The sequence below is a fragment of the Nicotiana tomentosiformis genome, chromosome 10 (genome assembly GCF_000390325.3).
Source record: "Nicotiana tomentosiformis chromosome 10, ASM39032v3, whole genome shotgun sequence".
Lineage (NCBI taxonomy): Eukaryota > Viridiplantae > Streptophyta > Magnoliopsida > Solanales > Solanaceae > Nicotiana > Nicotiana tomentosiformis.
The window spans coordinates 55,430,070-55,450,590 of NC_090821.1; the positions used below are offsets into that span (position 1 = coordinate 55,430,070).

Genomic DNA, 20,521 nt, shown 5'->3' on the forward strand with positions numbered 1-20,521 from the left:
TCATTGTTGTAAAATTCTCTGAAAGATTTTATATCCGGATAATATGAAATTGAACTGTATAAAATTGATTTGACTTAAACTACCGGATTTGAAAGCATGTCTATTTTTTTGCTGGAGTTAATGAACGTGAACTATAACTGTGTAGCTCGTCACTATCTTAAGTTTCTCATTTATTATTATTACTTGCTGAGTTGGTTGTACTCATACTATACCCTGTACTTCGTGTGCAGATCCAGGTGTTCCCGAACATAGCGGGTATTGATTCTCTAGTACAGTTGATTTTTCGAATATTCAGAGGTAGCTGCCGTATTTCGCAGACCTTGTCTATCCTTCCCTATCTCCTATTTACTGTATTTGATCTCAGACTGTTATGGACCGTATTTTCCAAACTTGTATTCATATTAGATGCTCATGTACTCAGTAACACCAGATTTTGGAAGTGTTTGTATTGGAATTTGCGAGATGTGTGGATTGTATTTAAATATTATATTTTCAAATTTAAAAGAAATTGTGGTTTATTGAAAATGTCGGCTTGCCTAGTATCGAGATAAGCGCCATCACGACAGGTTGATATTTTGGGTCGTGATATGCCATCTGATAATGAAATTTCTTATCTGTCATTAAAGTTTTTGAGAAAAATTACAGATTTCAGACTTGCTCATATTTCGGTGATTTTCGGCAAAAGATTTGAGTTTTACTGTTATACTTGAAAAGAAAATATTTATTTTCCGGAATTGTATACGAGCTGAGCATTTTGTTGTTGAGTTATTACTGGTGTTACTTTCATTATATTGTTATAAACTGTTGCTGGTTATTGATGTTGTACGCTGACCTTTGTTTCAGCTCGTCACTACTTTCAACCTAAGGTTAGGTTCGTTACTTATTGAGTACATGGGGTCGGTTGTACTCATACTACACTTCTACACTTTGCATGCAGATTTTGGATGCTGATGTTACTGTGTTTGGCGGGAGCTGGCATTGGAGATATACCTGTGTTCCGGTCATAGCCGCCTCTTGATCTTGGTAGCTTTAGATTTAAAAATCTGTTCATGTATTTTCAAACAGATGATGTATTTTATTTCATGCCAGCTTTGTAAATTCTGAATCTTAAAAACTCATGATTTGTACTACCAGTCTTTGGGGAGTGTATTAGAGTCAATTAAATAATATTTGAATCGGATATATGTAAATTGACTTACCTAACGAGTTGGGTTAAATGCCATTATGGCTAGTTCGATTTTGGGTCGTGACATCTAAACCACATTTTGACCAACTCATAGTTTCTTCGTTCGCGTCTCAAAAGAATGTCATAATAAATTTATGTACGAAGAGACAAGTCCATCACTCATTTATCAAAATTTGAAGTGTCCACTGCCCTAGTTGAATTCAAAGTTTTACTATAAATTAAACCAATATCTAAATATGTTTACAATTAATATAAAAACTGTTAGTTATTTTTCTCGTCTAATAATTATATCGAGCTTTCAAATACAACCTTTTATTTATTATGATTAATAAACTATTATCTTCTTCTTTTTTTGGGCAATAAGGATTCTAACTTTGGTTTATCTTTGAACTTATCACCTTTCTTTAAATCAAACTTTAAAGAATAGATGATATCTCCATATTCAAATTCCTGGCCTTTGATCAAATTTACTTTTCTATAGCATCTTTTTTTTTAATTATTAAATTTCCTCTCAAGTATGTATTTCTTCATGTCAAAGTTCCGAAAAGGTGGTCTGTTTTCTTTCAAAATAGCATATTCTCTTTTGTGTTTTTGATTATTAACGGGCTAATAATAGTAACATCTAAAAAGAGATTAAACATAGTATATATTTACAAAGCAAAAGGCACAGAGTAGAACCGAAAATATCACGGAATATAAAGTAAATATTGACTACTATTATCGATTTTAGCAACAATTAATTCTTACTTCTGTTTTGTGAACTTTGGTAATGTTGTTTTTAAAATTTTTTGTTCATCATTGTATTCAAGCTCATTTCTCTCCTTTGAGTTGACAGTACAGTAATTTTGATTGGATTTATCATTTGAAGTAAGAGACACTATACCTTAAAATTCTTAATTATTCTTTAACTCAAGATAAAATTGTTAAAACTTGGTGCAACTTAGTTCGTTCATACTCGTTATTCATAATTGTTATTAGATCTTAATAAATAAGGAATTGAAATTAAATTTTTGATTTTTCTTCTTTGGACATGAATAGATTAAGGACTTATAGTTATTTTACGCAGTTTAAATAATAAAATGATTCATTTAAGATAAAATCTTATTTGATTTTTGAATTCCTAAATATTAGAGCATTTATTATAGAATTATTTTTTAGTTAATTAATTTTAAGTTCTAAATATTATAAAAAATTAAATGACAATTATGTTTAGTGTATAATATGATGTACATGTTATCCATCATTAACGATTAAATGATTTAATTAAAAAATAATAAATTTATAAGTCACTTTAAACACTTTGTGCACATGAAAAAAAAATTTAGAATTAACACTACTCATATGGTCGAAAAAAGAAATGGACAAAAATTGGAATTATAAAAATATGTTTGATGATTCTTATGTGTTTAACTCTAGAAAATTAAAATGATGACACAACTTCGGAAAAAAGCTTTTACTACAATTCCTAACATGTTAAAAAATTGGAAACGTGGAAGAGGGTCATATTTAAGGAAAATAGTTAGACAATTTAAATAAATCCGCCCCTGGTCACAAGCAGGCAGCAGAGCACAAATAGTAGAGTACAAAGGAATTTCGTTTCGTCAATTTTAAAGGTAGTTCTAATTATTCCTTCGACTGTGATTTCTCGCTACACCCAAAGCTTTTGTTCTTTGTGCCTTTAAAATTGTTTAGATTTTTTTTTGGGGGGATTGAGACTGGTTTGAAAAGGCCTCTTGAGTTTAATGTTAGGTTCTAATTACGTTTGTATGTTTTTTTTGGTAAATTATTTATTGAATTTCAACTGGCATGAAGATTGAAGAGGTCTGCATGCTTTTCATGGCACAATAATAAAAAGCTGATTTTTTCTTTTTCTTTTTGGCATACTGGCGCTGTATGTAATAATGTACCTTTTGAAAGTTGAAGCTTTCTTCTTAAACTCATAACGACTTGCCTTAGGTCTTCTCAAAACCCTCCCAGACTCAGTCGATCGGCCGCTGGTTCTTCTTCGTACTCCAATATCTTCGTATTCTTATACGCCGCCGTATGGTAAGAATCAAATTTTCTGTTTGATTTGCTATTTTGTGTTTTTTGCTTTTAGAGTGACTTGAGTTTCTGATAGGCGCTGGCCGCAGCTGCATCAGATGGAAAGGAATTAACTCCTGAAGAATTGGAAAGGAAAAAGAAAAAGGAAGAAAAGGTTTGATTGAACACTACATTTTTTCTTTTTGGTTTTGTTGTGATGGATAGTTCTTCACAATGAATCAATGCAATTAGGCATTGCAACAATAATTTTCGTGATATTCAAGTATGTGGATTCTAAACTAGGATTGAAGCAGTTGATTGATTGATTCAAAATATTCTAAAATAGATACTGTCGATGTTGTTTGACTGGGGACGGATTTAAGAAGGAAGAAAAACTTTTGAACTTGTGGTCTAAAATAAGTCATAGAGATTAGGTTAAAAATCGGTAAATTGAGAAGTTTAAAGTTAAAATTAAGTGATAAATTTTGGACAGACAGAGTAATATTTAACATCTTTTTGCGCTTTCAATATGTGTTTACTGGGGTTTACACCTTATGGTCCTTTTGTGTTTATTGGATGTGGTAGGCCAAAGAGAAAGAATTGAAAAAACTCAAGGCTGCACAAAAAGCGGAATTAGCAGCAAAACAGGTAAAAAACTTCTCCTACTACTTTTGTTTATTTGTGTATTTCATAAATGTCTATCTTCTTAGCTATCTATGTTATGCCATATATCAGTTTTGAAGGATAAAGTTATGAAAGTTGTTTTTAGTCTTATATAATTTTTGCTTCTCTGACATGGTTTCATCTGCATTAAGGCACAAGCCGCCTCCAATGTGTCAAAGACGGCTAAGAAGAAGACCTCAAAAAGGGAAGGTGAAGAAAAGGAAAATCCTAAGGATTATGTTGAACCAGAAACACCTCTGGGGGGAGAAGAAGCAGCTCTCCTGTAAAATGGCAAAGACTTATAATCCCGGTGCTGTAGAGAAATCGTGAGTTTGAAATTGGGTTTCACCTTTACTTGCGGGTTATACTTATTTTAAAAAACAAACAATGCTAATTCAGAAAAGAATTTTCTCTTGTTAGCACACTATTATGATTCTTTATTCTAACCTGAATAGGTGGTATGCGTGGTGGGAAAAGTCCAATTTCTTCACTGCAGACCCAAACAGCTCTAAACCTGCTTTTGTGATGGTAAGTTTACCGTCTGACTTCTTATGCTGTTGTTCTAGTTAAAGATGTTGGTGTGAATGAATACCTAGGACATATAGGAACTCTATTTACTTTGAGTTCGGAGATAGTTTTTAAGGCGAAGCACAAGTTGGTATCTCACATCATAGCAATTTTACTTACTGGGAAGTTAAAGTCTGAATATGTGTACATCTAGACCCCTTAATTTGTTATTGCTTTGGTGTCATAATCTGTGTTATGGGAACCTTTTTTCTACCCTCTTTCTCATGGATAGCAGAAGTACCCTAAACAAAAAGAGGAAGGGAAGGTTCAGTTGCTCATTTTCCTTGAGTATTCTCGGACAGTGTTGTCAATTTCAGTCTTACATTTCTCTAGGAGTTTTATGGGGAGGATGTTATTATTCCAATTAGAGGGAAATTTATGTACCTTCTTTTATTTCTTGATAAGGTGAAATTTTATTAAGTAAGACCGGTAACAAGTGTGTGCTCTAGTTTCATGGAGGAACAGAAACAAATGTTAGACTTCACACATTCTGCAGTGAGCTAATAAAGTCAAACATGGCAGTAAAAATCATTTACAACAGTCATTTTGTTCCAGCATAAAAAGCAAAACAGTACATTTGAGCTTAAGACTAAGCATATAATCCTTTTGGTCTTTAAAAATTCTGGAGTTGCTTTTTCTCCAGATTACCTACCAAACCACTGCCTGGATGGAATTTCATGTCATCAAGGAGACTCCGTATTACTTACTTATAGTGAATGCTCATATGGGCCCAAAAGTTACAAAAATGAAAAATCTATACAGAGTATGATAATGATGGACTTAACTGGTATCTTTTCATTTGAGACAATCACTTGGTAAATTGTGTTGCTCAATAATTCGGAAGGGAACTAAGCTGAGATGAAAGTCTTGCTTGTTACTGTGTACCTGGTCTAGCTTGGACTCCTTTATCCTGAGCTGCTTACCTCTTTGTTTAAATGAAGGTCTTGCCCCCACCAAATGTGACTGGTGCTCTCCATATAGGACATGCCCTGACTGCTGCCATCGAGGTATCAGAATCACTGAGCCTGGTACTGAGGTTCATCTATTTATACGGATTTTATATTTTACCTTTGTTTCCAGGACACAATTATTCGTTGGCGGAGAATGTCTGGATACAATACCTTGTGGATCCCAGGGATGGATCATGCTGGGATCGCAACCCAGGTTGTGTGTCAAACATGTCAAATCATGAGTTTAACCAATTTTGTTGTTTGTTTGCATTTGCAGAGTATATGGAACTATGTGAGATAGGACTTCTATTAGATTTTGTGTTATGCGAAGGGCATATCTTCAGATAGATGCACTTATTAATAAAAAAGATAGTATACAGATATGTGTGCGGGGTTCTTGTTTAGGTTTTGCTAACCACTGTCGCTCAAAAACAAGAAGAATATTCCATATATACTTCTTTGGTGCCTGGAACGAAACGAGTTCACAGTTTGAACATGATATGTAATTTGCTAGAGATAGGCTGTTTAGATCATATGTCAATATTCAGAAAAGAAAGATGGACTAAAGTAATAATATTTTTTCTTAAGTTAGATAAATTAAAGGCACCAGTCGTGTTCAGGGAAAAATACTCAATATCATGTTCATCTAGAAGAAAAACAAAAAAGTGCTTTCAGTATGGTCTTACGGAATGACAATTACTTAAGATACATTCATAAAGCCAGAATTTGAAAAAAAAGGTTACTTAGAGAATTGTTGAGATTACATTTTTTTCTTCAAGATGAATCAGAGCCAAGGACTAAATAGCTACTAAAAGTTAAAACAATAAGATAATTTTTTAGGACAGTAAGTTTAGTGTTCCTAAACCTCTACAATATTGTTTCTCGAAGATTTGTTAGGGGGTTAGATCGTGATGTAGCAGGGTGTTAGGTTAATCCAATTATTTTTTTACATATGATAACATGGTCTCTTCGCACCCAAGGGTGTGGCCTAGTGGTCAATGAAGTGGGTGAGAACCATGAGGTCTCAGGTTCAAATCCCAGCGGAGGCAAATACTAGGTGTTTTCTTCCCATCTATCCAAGCCTTGGTGGATAGAGTTACCTGGCACCTGTTGCTGGTAGGAGGTGGCAAGTACCCCGTGGAATTAGTCGAGGTGCGCGCAAGTTGGCCCGGACATCACGGTTATCAAAAAAAAAAAAAAAATGGTCTTTTCTGCTATTGCATTCCTATCTGCTATTTTCTAATTGTGTGTCATGGATGCTGAATCTAGGTTGTTGTGGAGAAAAAGATCATGCGGGAGAGGAATTTGACTAGACATGATATTGGTAGGGAGAACTTCGTATCTGAAGTGAGTATATACTGCTAAGTGCTAACACCTTTTTTAATGTCTTGATCTTATTTTGAAGTCTGTCATTATTAGCTTTTCATTCCCGTCAAAAGATCATTTCAATGGCTATAATATCCTTCCAACTGTTGCCTTTTTCTCAGTCTGGAACAAGGTCTCTTCTGAAGTCTAAATAAAGAAGCCAAGTACTGATTTTTAACAATTCATTGCACCCATAGATTTATTAATTGTATTTGCTACGGTTTTTAGGTCTGGAATTGGAAGAATGAGTATGGAGGTACTATTTTGAAGCAGTTACGTCGCCTGGGTGCGTCACTTGATTGGTCTCGTGAGGTATGAATCGAGATTGTATCCTTTTCTCCATCTGTTGAGAATATCCTGGAGTTGTTGCAGTTAGACTTTACTTATTCATTGTGCTCTAACACATGTTCTTCCAAATCAGTGCTTTACCATGGATGAGAAAAGGTCTAAGGCTGTTACTGAAGCATTTGTTAGGCTGTCCAATAAAGGTCTTATATACAGGTATGTAGCTGTTACTGAAGCATTTGTTAGGCTGTCCAATAAAGGTCTCATATGGGAATGTTTTCTTGCCTATGAGTAGGACGAAGCCATTTTCTTGAGTGCATAAGTTTCTTGAATTTGTTTTGGCTCTATATTAACCTTTAGTTATCATCCATAAAGGGCTCCACGTATGGTGCATTGGGATTGTATCTTGCGTACTGCAATCTCTGATATTGAGGTGAGCCACGTCGCCCTTCAGGACCAAAATTTAGATGGTGTAGCAAATACTTCTTTATACACTGTAGAAGCTGCTTGCTGCTTGTAGGTTGAATATACAGACATCAAAGAGAGGACACTTCTGAACGTTCCTGGATATGAGGATCCTGTGGAGTTCGGGGTGCTGACATCATTTGCTTACCCCTTGGAAGGTGGCCTTGGTGAAATTGTTGTGGCGACCACCAGAATTGAAACTATGCTTGGTGATACTGCAATTGCTATACATCCTGAAGACAAAAGATACAGTCACCTTCATGGGAAATTTGCTATTCATCCATTCAATGGAAGAAAGCTTCCAATAGTTTGTGATGAAATACTAGTAGATATGAACTTCGGGACTGGTGCTGTTAAGGTACTTTATATCATCATACTTTGAATGTTGAGAAACAATTCCTTGTATATCCAAATATCCATCATTGCTTATGGACCATTTCTCTGAATATCCTTGCAGATAACTCCAGCCCATGATCCTAATGATTTTGAGGTTGGACAGCGTCACAAACTTGAATTCATAAGTATTTTTACTGATGATGGGAAAATAAATAGGAATGCAGGTGCGGACTTTGAAGGAATGCCTCGTTTCAAAGCTCGTGTCGCTGTGACTGAAGCTTTAAAGGAAAAGGTACCTTGATAACTTTTCTGTACTGTCTTAGCTAGAACTGAAATGTTAACACACTTGCATGCATGTATATATGGAAATTTGTTCTTATTTATGACAGTTTATGAGGTCTTGCATTTAAAAAATCCATGGACGTTTTCTTCAAAAAATTTAAAAAGATCCATGGATGTGATATACCCACTAGCATCTGAAATATCCATGTATATACCCATGTCTGTCCAGCATGAGTATGTCAAGATATATGAGGAAATTGAATTATAATAGCCATAAAGGCTGGTCTACCTTTATATATTCTTTCTCTGTTTGAACCCATCATTCCATGTCCAGGAAAAGGTAAACAAATTGTTCTCAGGCTTGTGTTAACATAAATGAAAGAGTATCTTGACAATGTAAGAAGTGTGTTGTACATGTGTTTCTAAGTCAAAAATATCCTATTGGGCATTGTGTTTTTGACCATTCTGTAAAATCCATGGTTCAGATTTGATGGGTGCCTAACACACAAGTACCCTTCAAATAGAATTACCAATTTGCTATGTGTGTGTGCGCGCGCGTCTCTCTACATATGTATTTTCTATGTGTGTGTGTGTGCACACAAACACGCAAATACATGTGCTATATGATAGTATAGTTCTTGAGACTTTTGAAATGTGCTTAAGTTTGTTACCTATGAAAGTGTGGGTTACCTATGAAACTATGTTATGTAACATGGGGCATAGGGTTTTTTATGAGAAACTTAAATAAGTCAAAGATAGTAAGCTGGGATAATGGGATAAGACTTAGTTGAGTTGAATGTGGCTAAGATGCGATGTCTGGTTCATGTTACAGGGTCTCTACAGGGGTGCTAAGGATAATGAGATGCGCCTTGGGATTTGTTCAAGAAGCAATGATGTAGTGGAACCTCTTATAAAGCCCCAGTGGTTTGTCAACTGCAAAAGTATGGCCAAACAGGCTTTGGATGCTGTTATGGATGATGACAATCGGAAAATGGAGATCATCCCAAAACAATATGCTGCTGAATGGAAAAGGTAATTTCAGATCTTGCCCCAAAAAATGCTTGATTAAATGACTGCAATGGTTTAAATGAGATACTAATTCGTGTCCTCACTGCCCTACCCATGTGTAAACTAGTGCATTTTGATGGGTCTAATGACTGTTTTAGGTTCTTCTATTCGTTATTATCTTTTGTTCATGGTGGAAATGGATATTCTATCATTTACTTTTGTGCAATTATCTCATCAGATATAGATGTGTACATGCAAAAAACTTGGTTGTGTTTATGGATTTTAAATATAAAGTTTATAAAGGATGTTTTGTGCTCTTTTCTTGATTCATCACTTGCTTAAAAATCTTTTGTGTTCTATGTCATGAAGACTTGTGTGGTGAACATGCAGATGGCTTGAGAATATTCGTGATTGGTGCATTTCAAGGCAGCTTTGGTGGGGTCATCGTATTCCTGCTTGGTATGTGAAACTGCACGATGATAAGCAGGAGGAATTTGGTGTCTGTGATGATCACTGGATTGTCGCTAGAAATGAAGAAGAGGCTCGAGATTTGGCTTGTAGGAAATTTTCAGGGAAAGAGATTGTTGAGCTCTCTCAAGATCCCGATGTCCTGGATACCTGGTTTTCATCTGGTCTTTTTCCATTATCTGTATTGGGGTGGCCAGATGATACTGCGGATTTAAAATCATTTTATCCAACTTCGGTTCTTGAAACTGGACATGATATTCTTTTCTTCTGGGTTGCACGTATGGTGATGTTGGGGATAACGCTGGGAGGTGATGTACCATTTACGAAGGTTAGCAAACTTCATCATCCCTCGTAGAAAAAGCCAATTTTTCTTATTGAGCTTTATGCTATGAGTTTAGTTTGATTCTTTGAATCTATTTAGGAGAAGTTGATATCATTTTCACCAAGATAGTTCTGTTTCCATGATCCATGGATGTTTCAGTGCTTAAAACAGAATTTAGGTGGAATGCTTCTGAAAGTTATCTAGTAATCCATCTTTTATCTACTTATTAAAAAAAAAAAAAATCCGTATTTTATCTACATGTAGTAGTTATGTAACTTGATCTTCTTGTTGAGATCTCTTATTCATTTTAACATGTTTTGCAGGTTTATTTGCATCCAATGATCCGTGAACCACAGGGACGTAAGATGTCCAAATCATTGGGAAATGTTGTTGATCCTCTTGAAGTTATCAATGGAATTACCCTTGATGATCTTCATAAGAGATTAGAGGAGGGCAACCTGGACGCCAAAGAACTTGAGAGGGCAAAAGAGGGACATGCAAAGGACTTTCCTAAAGGTATTCACGAATGTGGTGCAGATGCTCTTCGATTTGCCCTAGTCTCATATACTGGCCAGGTTTGTCACATTTGTGTCTTGAAATTTTATAAGATGTTTCTTTTGAACATTCTTTGGATATTATTAACTTCCTTATTTTGTCCTTCCAGTCCGATAAGATCAATCTGGATATCCAGAGAGTGGTTGGGTATCGTGAATGGTGTAACAAACTATGGAATGCCATTAGGTTTGCCATGAGTAAACTGGGTGAAGATTACACCCCTCCAACAAAGATAGTTCCTTGTGAAATGCCTTTTAGCTGCCAGTGGATACTCTCAGCACTTAACAAGGCCATAGCGAAAACTGTCTCATCCCTTGAATCTTATGATTTCTCCGATGCAGCAACAGCGGTATATTCATTTTGGCAGTTCCAGTTGTGTGATGTGTTTATAGAAGTAATCAAGCCATACTTTGCCGGTGATAATCCAGAATTTGTATCTGCAAGAAGATTTGCTCAAGACACTTTGTGGCTTTGTTTAGATAATGGGTTGAGATTACTCCATCCATTTATGCCGTTTGTCACCGAAGAATTATGGCAGCGGCTTCCTGCTAGCGGGAATTCTATAAAGAAAGAATCTATAGTGATAAGTGATTATCCTTCAACTATAGAGGTATGATTTAAGCACAAATTTTAAGGACCAGAATATTGGATATATTACCTCCATTGGTGTCTGTTAAAGTGTAGTTTTTTCCCCCTTCTTTTCCTCTTAGCTTTTTGCCATTGGTTTTGGTGTGATGGTCTAGAGTCTTAATGATTATGGTCTAGAGTCTTAATGATTACTCTGAGCTGTATGTGATCTATTTTCGAAAAATCTATATATAGGATTATGCATGTATGTTGTTAAACTTCTCATCAGGTATCTGTGAAAAGAAACTTATCTAGGCAATTTGTTTTTCAAGAATATGTATTTGGAATATGTTAGCTTGCTTGAGGGTCTGAAAAAGGCAGATTATCAAGATGAGTCTAGTAGTGGAAAACAGGACTTAATATAATGCTCCATGCTAGCTGCTACATGATTATTATGTTGTTTAATGTCCATGTTGCTTGACGTCTGTTCATTTTTTCAGAGCTGGAATAATGATAGTGTGGAAGCTGAGATGGAAAAGGTTTCATCCATTGTTAAAGGACTGAGGTCGAAGAGGGCATTGTTGCCTCCAAAGGAGAGATTTGCCAGGTAAATGTTCAGGCGTATCTTCTGTCTTCTAGGTGAACTTAATCTTTTCATATAAAGAGCATTTCAATTGACATTTTTTGGTTCCCTTTGGTATCTCTTCGAGGGAAAAGTTATATGGTAAGACAACTATTAGTTAATTGTTATCTTGATAGAACATGGATTATGATGATTGCTTGAAACGCTGATTGGTGTAATAGCTAAAAGGATAACTCAGCTGTGGAAGATGGGGAAAGGGTTATTCCAGTGAGCATATGGTGTTCAATGGTGTGTGAAGTCCATGTTATAAAAGGCCTATGTTCACCATTCATTGTCTGTTGAGCATTAAGCAAAAAATCCATCACAGGTGGTGAACCTGTGCAACCTTATCCACACGAGAATGGTTTAGGTACCATAGGGATCACTTTTCAATGAAAGACAATTAATAGGGTGGATAAAGAGCATGTTAATATAAGGTTCTTGTTTAATGTCCATTGAATATGCGGTTGGTCAATATCAACTTTGTGATTATTTGAGATGTGAGAAGGTTGGGTTTATCTGTGAAGAGGTGGAAAAGCAAATTTGTTCTCTATAATGGAAAGAGTTAAAAGTAGTCTAAGTTTAGGTGGGAGTATAATAAAAACAAATAAGTTTCAAGTGCCTTTTCATTAAATAATCGACAATCAATGAACCAGTTAATTTTTCATTCCTAATGTAATCTCTCATCTTAGTTGTTCGTAATATAAATCTTCCTTGTCCATCTTTAGAAGATCGGAATTTGCTATTTCAGCTTTCATACTGCTGCAGTTGATATTACCGTTGAGTTGTAATTTCTTTAGGGACCTATGCTAAATTCCACAAGATAAATAATGTATGATACTTGAACAAAGGATACCAGCGTGCTATGATCTGCTTATGTGTTTGTGAAGCATTCAAAAAGTGATAAATCCTTTTAATGCATACAAGTGACTGCAAGAGAGATTGATATGTTAGGATTTCTTTGTATGGCTTGATGTGATAGTGTGGTTTGAAAAGTGAAAAGCTTTTCATAAAGACAATAATGACTTCTAACTTTCCAAACTAACGGTGGTGATCTTGCTATCCTCAGGCTAGAAGCATTTGTGCTTTGCCGGACAATTGATACTGTGGAGACCATTGCAAAACGCGAAATGGAGATTTGTATTCTAGCTACATTGTCATCTTTGAAGGTATTTCTTTCTCAGTCTGGTTTGTTTATTTTTGATCCGAAACGTCTTCATCTCCTCCTTATGGTATCTGCATGGTTTGTGAAAAAAGGGAAAAGTTCTATTGGTATTGTTGCTTATGGTCTGATTTGAGATGGATGGTTGTTTCAATTGAATATAGGTATTACCTGGAAAATATATCCAACCAATGCATGTGGTTTGATGTGAGTTTGTGCAACTGCGCTGTAAAAAACTAGCTTTGTTGTTTTGCAAATGCATAAAAAATATGTCATTCATCCTTGCCTTCCCTATTCTTTTATGATAAAGCAAATGATTTTATTAATATTGGAAAATCTTTCCATGAACAGTACACTAATAAGTAGAGAATCAACATGCTTATTTCGTATTTTCTTGATACCTTTCCTCTTCCAACATAGTATGAAGCTGGAAATAGAAGAAAAAGACCATGTGATTATAAGTGAGAAATAATAAGGCTATGCCCGACAATTATCATGAGTGACCATCCTATGCTTTGCAATTTAGTACCAGTTTTTATTGGGAGGGGAAGTGGTTGGTGACACAAATAGAGGTTCAAATATTGATGATGCGGATTGTTGAACTGGGTGGAAAATCAGGAATGATGTTGATAGCTATAATAGAGGACCAGCAGAGACTCTAGCGCCTCTTAAATTTCCTATCTATTATGGCATATGAGTCGACTTTTCAGTGGCTATTAGGTTGGATGGATGGCATATTGCATTGGTTTTTAATTATATTTTCTCATTTTTCTTACAGCCTAGCTACTTTTCTTGCATTAATTTTCATCAGGTCTCAAGTGACAGTGATGCAGCTCCAACTCGGTGGTTGACAGAAGTAGTGGATGAATCTGTCACAGTTTTTCTCGAGGAAAAAGGGACTACTAGTAACTCAGAGGCTGAAATTGAAAGGCTTGAAAAGAAGAGAGAAGAGACAAGGAAGTAAGTGAAATTTCATAGAGTAGTGTTGTTTGTTTGCAAAATTGTTTTTCTAACTAGTAGAATAAGTGCCTCTGAATTTTTCCTCGGAGCTAAACTATCTGTTTTTTCTATCAAACAGAAGCAAACTAGACGCTTTTCCGTTTAAAAAAAAACAGTATATATTGCATTTTAGCTTGCAAAAACAGGAAACTGGATTAGGAAAGATAACGAAGATATTGTGCAAAAGATCAAAAATCTAGGTTTTCACTAGATGTTAATATAAAACTGGCATGTTATTCCTTTGATAATCCGAAATCATGTTCCTCCTTTACCCCTGTGTCTGCAAGTGAGTGCTTTCAAGTTTCATCCCAAGGTATTTGTACCAACTTTTGTTCAATTAGTGCTTCCATTTGCAGAATAGTGCAGAATGTCAGTTGGCTTTTGTTGACTCGGCTGTCTTCATTCAAAAGTGGACTCAAGTGGATATTGTGAAATTTGATCAGTTTATATTGTGAAATTCACAACCTGTTCAATTTGCCATGTAAAATGTACCAACTCTTTCTTCTTTTGCAGGCAATTTGAGAAGTTAAACAAAAGCATGAGTGCCTCTGGCTACAAAGAGAAAGTTGCGCTTAACGTCCATGAAGACAATATAGTGAAACTTAGTGTCCTAAAGCAAGAATTGGAATCAATTGAAGAAAATATTGAGCGTCTCATGTTAAATTGAGGCTCAAAATAGTAAGTCTCATATTTGTGATATAGCAAGGTGGTTTTTGTAACTTTTCTTTTGCAACACTTCTAATATTTTTGTAACGTTATTGAAGTTGGTACAAATGAACTATGTCCTACTAAAGTTCTCTTATAAATAATATTTTACCAATTAAGCAATAGCTTTTGATCATCAAACTTGGTGTAGATCTCCATATAAATGTAAATTAAAAGACGTAATTCGAATTATAGTTATTCCTTTGACTTATTTACATTCAACATTATTCTATATGCTATTATTAGCGTTTCTGCCTTCAAATCAAAATTGCTGAAGATATTGAGAAATGCGGAGATGTCGTTTTATAAAGGAGATGAAAGACGCTTGAGGAGTTGCTATTGCAATCAAGTTTTTTCTTTTGTGGGTTTATATCTGAAAATAAATAGTACTTAAACTGATATAAAAAAGATAGCTGAAAAAGCTGATAACAAACAATATGATCATATTTTTATTTCCTTCACTTTTTACAGAGTAAACTTCTGAAGAATAGTAGACCAAATTGAGTTAGTAGAATTTAGAGGCTAATGTCTTTAAAATTCCCATTTCCCTCAAATTTTGGAATGTTTCAAATAGTGATCAACAAATATCCTTAAATTAATAAGTAATAACTTTCCAATACACAGCAATTTTTTTAAAAATAAAATAAGACAAAACAAAGAAGAAGACATTAAAGCTGAAAATTCTGACAGGGTGACGCGTCATCTGTTGCATTGTAATTTTAAAGCTAGTAATTTGAAAGTTTGGAAATTTTTAAGTTTGACCGTAGGTTGACTTCATGGCTATCGGGTTCGGATTTCGATTTTGGGACTTGGTATAGGTCCGTTTTGCTATTTGAAACTTGTCTGCAAATTTGGTGCAATTCGGAGTTGGTTTGATATGATACAGACGCTTAGTTGTGATTCTAGTTGTTCTTGAGTTTCCCTTAGAAATTTCATTCATTTTGATGTTCCATTTGTAGTTTTAGATGTTATTTTGGTGATTTGATCGCGCGAGTGAGTTCGTATGATGTTATTACACTACTTGTCTGCATATTTGGTTTGAAACCTGAGAGGCTCGGGTGAGTTTCAGACGCGTTTCACATTCATTTGTTAGCCACTCAGTTAAAACTTCATTAATCGTTCCACCAAAATTTTAATTACTTGATGGTTAACAAGCATGGTATTCAGGAGCCCAGTTTTCCACATCATGATGTTCTCATTTTGTTAGTTATGATTGTGCCAAGTCGGAGCCCAGTACATCTAATCCGTTCATTTCTTTAGATTAGCTAATTAAGTCCATGGTAATTAGTGCACGACAAGAGGAAACTAATTAGCTTACAAAAGTTTCAATTAGGGCGACTTCAATATTTAGACCAAACCGGGCTTTCTTACACTTGTACATTAGAGCTGAAAGTATAGACTAAATACAAAGAGATTTAGCTCTTTACATATTAACTTGCAGTAGGTTATCTGTCTCATTTTTCAGATTACTAATCTCATTTATGTAAATTACCAGTAGTTATTTTTAGGTCGACTTGGTAGTATAAAAATTCGTCACTGTTTAAAATTTAAACTCAATACAAATAGATATCTATTAGTCAGGGGCGAAGCCACCTTTTGGAAAGGGTGGTCAACTGAAAATTACACTGTGTATATAAATAAAATATTGATTTTAGATATATAAAACATATATTGAACATCCTTTGTCGTAATTATCTTTTACTTCTTTAGAGTCTGAAAACCAGTGGAAACATTTCTAACTTCAACACTGTTATTATCCCAAAGAGTGGATGTGCAACGTGGAATATTCTTTTGTACAAAAACCTATTTAATTACTTGTTTTATTTGCCCTCCTGTACAACTGAAACCACATTATTCTTGGTTTTTCTTTTCTATTTTTCCATTGATGTATCTTATCATCCATTTGCTTCCAAAATTATTTTGTTGTGAACCTGGTCTGTATCATACGCCATATTGTGAATGCTAGATAATGACCATTCATCAAGTGGGCATACAGATTCTCTGCCTTGTCAAAATAAAATATTGTACAACTATGAAAAATGATGTATGGAACCTAATCAAACTTTCATAAAAATTTACACTTTATTGGCCTATATAACAAAAGATTTCCAGCAGATTTTGGGGGGAAAAAAAGGAGGAAGCAAAGTGAAGATGATATCTGATTAATTAGGTTGTATAAATTTAATATCACAAGTTAAAATACTGAGTATATAAGAATTAGCAAGTGAAGCCATCACCGAACTTTAAGACACAAAAAATAGAAATGGTAAAGTACAATATGCATGGGATGAAAGGAATTACGTACTTTTTTTCTGAAATATTCTCAAACTTTAATATTACCCATAATTGTAGCCAGATTCAATAGTGTCAACCCCTATCCCAGTACAAACCCCACTTTCACATTTGTCATGGAATTTCTTTTATGTTAGTTTTGCTTCTCTTGAAAATACAATATAAATAGGACTGTTGTAACCAGATTAAACAAAACAAATAGAAATGCTAGAGTACTAGCTAGTTATCAAGGTGTTCCCTAGAGTTCCCTTGACCGCTTCATGAGGGCTTACTTCTCCATAAATTGTTGTTTGAAGCTCTGTTGAAGTGTTTGGGGGAACTCTCAGGTTCACTTTGAAAGGATTTAATTTATATATTATGATAGTGTAAAGAACTTTTACACTATAGCAAGTAAAAGTTGTTGATAAAGTAATCAACTTGTTCCCTAGAGTTCTTTTGACCGATTCATGAGAAATTACTTTTCCATAAGTTGTTCATCGAAACCTAGCTAAAGTGTTTGGAGGAACTCACAGGTTCACTTTGAAAAGAGTTAATTTACATATTCTGATCAAAAGAATTTTTACATTATCAGTGTCTTTTAATCTGTTGTGGCAAGTAATATATATTTTATTTTCAATTTCTTCTTAGTGACTTTGGACTTGTTGTATCAAACAACATGTTTTATTTTTCAAGTTACTACACTTACTACGAATTGTTTAATTTTTGGAGAAGCTAATAGTGTAAAGATTTGTTTAGACTATCACGAAACATATAGAACTGTAGTAGTATGAGTCATCGTGCATCTTGTTAAACCCAACTCCAAGTCTCAAATTATTATTCTGATAATGTAATTGTTGTCACACCTCCTCTAAATTAATTAGTCCCTCTTTGTTCTTTATAGCTTATCTTGATCATGATACTTCACATTTAAGTAGGTAAAGTACGTTATCACTAAAAGATGTGGTAGAGTGAATGAGATCTTTCCATCCTTAGCTTATTTCTAATAGTGAGAGCTCCCTCTTAGATAGGCTTTATGCGGCGCGATTGATTTGTTGGATTAGTGGATTCAAACTACGAGATGATTAAAAATAAAAAAAAGTAGCTAAAGATGTACTTTGTTAGAACTATCTCTCCTTTAGAGATGGAGAGGCAAGGTACTGGTGGAATTTTTTAATTGATTGAGAAAATCTCTCTAGTTTCTACATTTAACAAAGCCTAAGAAAGACAACAGAACAAGAATAAACGATAATGAGATAAATTTATGGCAAGTGTAAGAATTAAAGGAAACGAAAATATGTGAACATGACAAACATCAATTAATTACTACTATAACATTAGCTTAGGAGAAAATTGTTACTTTAGTGGTGCCACCGTCTCTTTTGGATTCAGTACGATATGATTCTTTTTACACAATATAGACATATATTATTGATAGCATTCTAGCTCCGGAGCCGAGAGCCTTTCGAAAACAGTCTCTCTATCTTTAGCAAGTAGCGGTATTATCTGCGTACATTTTACCTTACTCAGACCTCACATGTGTGATTATACTGAGTTTGTTGTTGTTGTATTCTGACTCAGGAGCAGCTTTTGTTTCTGATTTATGTTAGTATTTATTTAGTGTTGATGTAGTTTCTATTAGGAATATGGATTTTTTAGCATTAAATATATAAGAACATTTAAAAAGTTTGATAAAGAGTACTGGTTCCTTTATAACTATATCATGTGCGGACTCTCCAAAATGTTGTTGCATCCGTGTGGGATCCTCCAAAATCATGGAGGATCCGACATACACCCGATACTATTTTCAGAAAATCCGAGCAATATAGGTTAAAACCATTGTGGCTGACTGGCTGTGTTAAAATTTTGAATTGGATATTTTAGATTTTTAAGAATTTTAGTTTTCATGTTAGAATATTTATATTAATATACTCTTCTGCTAATGCTTTTAACCAGAGCAGAGCTGCCCATATTGGTTAGAAACAAGACTAGAATTAATTAATAGTTAATAACAAAACACAGTGGTGGTGCTACATAGAGCACTTAGCCGTCATTGTTCTAACAAAAGTAGTTCCTATTTTGTCTAACAAAGAATAAGTTACATTGTGGAACTTGTGTTTCTATCGTGTTACGTTAATAAAAAAAAAATCCCGGGAAAGGAATGCTCAATCAATCAGATTGTGTACGTGCAACTTCCACCTCGACGAACTTTGAATTGATTCTGGTGGGGTGCAATGTGGCCGTAGCCATTTAGTTTTGAATTCAAAGTTTTCAACGTTGAGAATAATTACATGCATGTGTAAAAGCCTACTTAAATCTTCTCAAATGTTAGATCTAAATCCATAATTTTAACAGTATAATAAGTTCAGTGTAAGGTTGAATCCATTAAATTTAAATATATACTCAGCCAAAAGGTAAATGGCCTTTCTGAACTCTAGGGTACAACAAGAAATCCTTGGTACAATGCGGTCACAATGTACAGAATATATTCCTTGAGGTTTTAATATTGAATCTGGTCTCCATTGTTATCCAAGTGAAGGCTTGCATAAGATACTGTACATGTCCTAACAATAAAAGTATGGTCCTCCATTCTTTCTCGCCTTTTGAATTTCAATTTTAAATTTCTATTAGATTGTTTAAGTTAGTTGAGATATTTTAGTTTTTTTGAGAGATATTTTCAATCAACACTTTTTATCTTTTTGCTGCCCCATCTTTTAAAAACCCAACAGACTTTCATCAAAATTGTGTTAAGTATCTTATATTACAAGCTTAATCCCTACATGCGTATTACAAAACACAAAAGAATTCAAGAATATGAAAATGAAAGGAAAATAGGAGATGAAAGGGATAGGTTCTGGAATCTGGAGATGATATATAGGAGAAGCAAAAGTCATACTGGAAGTTGCATTACATGGCCACTTACTTTTATAAATATTCTCTTACTTTCACATTGGCCAATTTTGCAACCACGTTCATTATACTTCATGCTTTAAGAAGGAATTTCGGATGAAACTTTTTTTTACCTTAATCTTCTTTCTTAGGAGGGAAAATAAAAGCTTGGAACATGAGATTATAAATACCAAAGCTATAATAGTGAAGGACTAGCTAGAATATGAAAACTAATAATAGTAGTCATAGATGAAAAATGGGCCGGATATATTTAGGGATGGCAAGTGGTGCGGGGCGGGGCGTGTTCTCTCTTAACCCGCAAAATTTCAACCCGCCCCGCCCCGCATAGCTCTTTTAACCCGCATCTACCCGCCCCACACGACACCCGCGTCCACCCGACCCGCACCGCCCCGCAACCTTTTTAGTTATGTGAAAAATGACTATTTAAACTTATGCGAAATTTGCTCACTTGCTTAAAAGTTTTTTCTTAAGCAATCTTACAGCGACATTCTTACAGCCACATTCACCTCATCAAATTGCATTAACACAATTCCTTTTTGGGAAACTTTCTTTTTCCTTTTTTTCTTGTAGCTGACAGATTCAAACGAGGTAGTTGACGAAGAGATGGATCCGATCATGAAGCTTACCGCTTCATTTCTTTTTGTATCTTCATTTTAATTTGTAATTTTAAATATTTGTATTATTCTTCATTGATATTTGTTATTTTCATGGATATTATGGAAAGAAGTTGAATACCATCAGACGACTTTATAAATATATGAACCCAATTATCTTTTTTCTGAAAAGCCGTTTTATTCAGAATATTAAAATGCGA

General features: G+C 34.6%; 1 protein-coding gene across 1 annotated transcript; it reads left to right on the forward strand.

The window, feature by feature from the left end:
* The first annotated feature begins 2,736 nt into the window (after positions 1–2,736).
* Positions 2,737–14,643, forward strand: LOC104105018 (valine--tRNA ligase, mitochondrial 1-like). Its single transcript, XM_070187592.1, is given in 23 exon segments — positions 2,737–2,799; positions 3,143–3,232; positions 3,306–3,383; positions 3,794–3,856; positions 4,024–4,131; positions 4,133–4,197; positions 4,327–4,399; positions 5,380–5,445; positions 5,519–5,602; positions 6,658–6,735; positions 6,982–7,065; positions 7,175–7,254; positions 7,414–7,471; positions 7,559–7,861; positions 7,961–8,131; positions 8,954–9,153; positions 9,520–9,925; positions 10,243–10,494; positions 10,584–11,084; positions 11,542–11,648; positions 12,733–12,832; positions 13,637–13,785; positions 14,338–14,643. Coding segments are annotated over 22 exon segments (3,183 nt in total). The 5' UTR covers positions 2,737–2,799; positions 3,143–3,229; the 3' UTR covers positions 14,492–14,643.
* Positions 14,644–20,521: the final 5,878 nt, after the last annotated feature.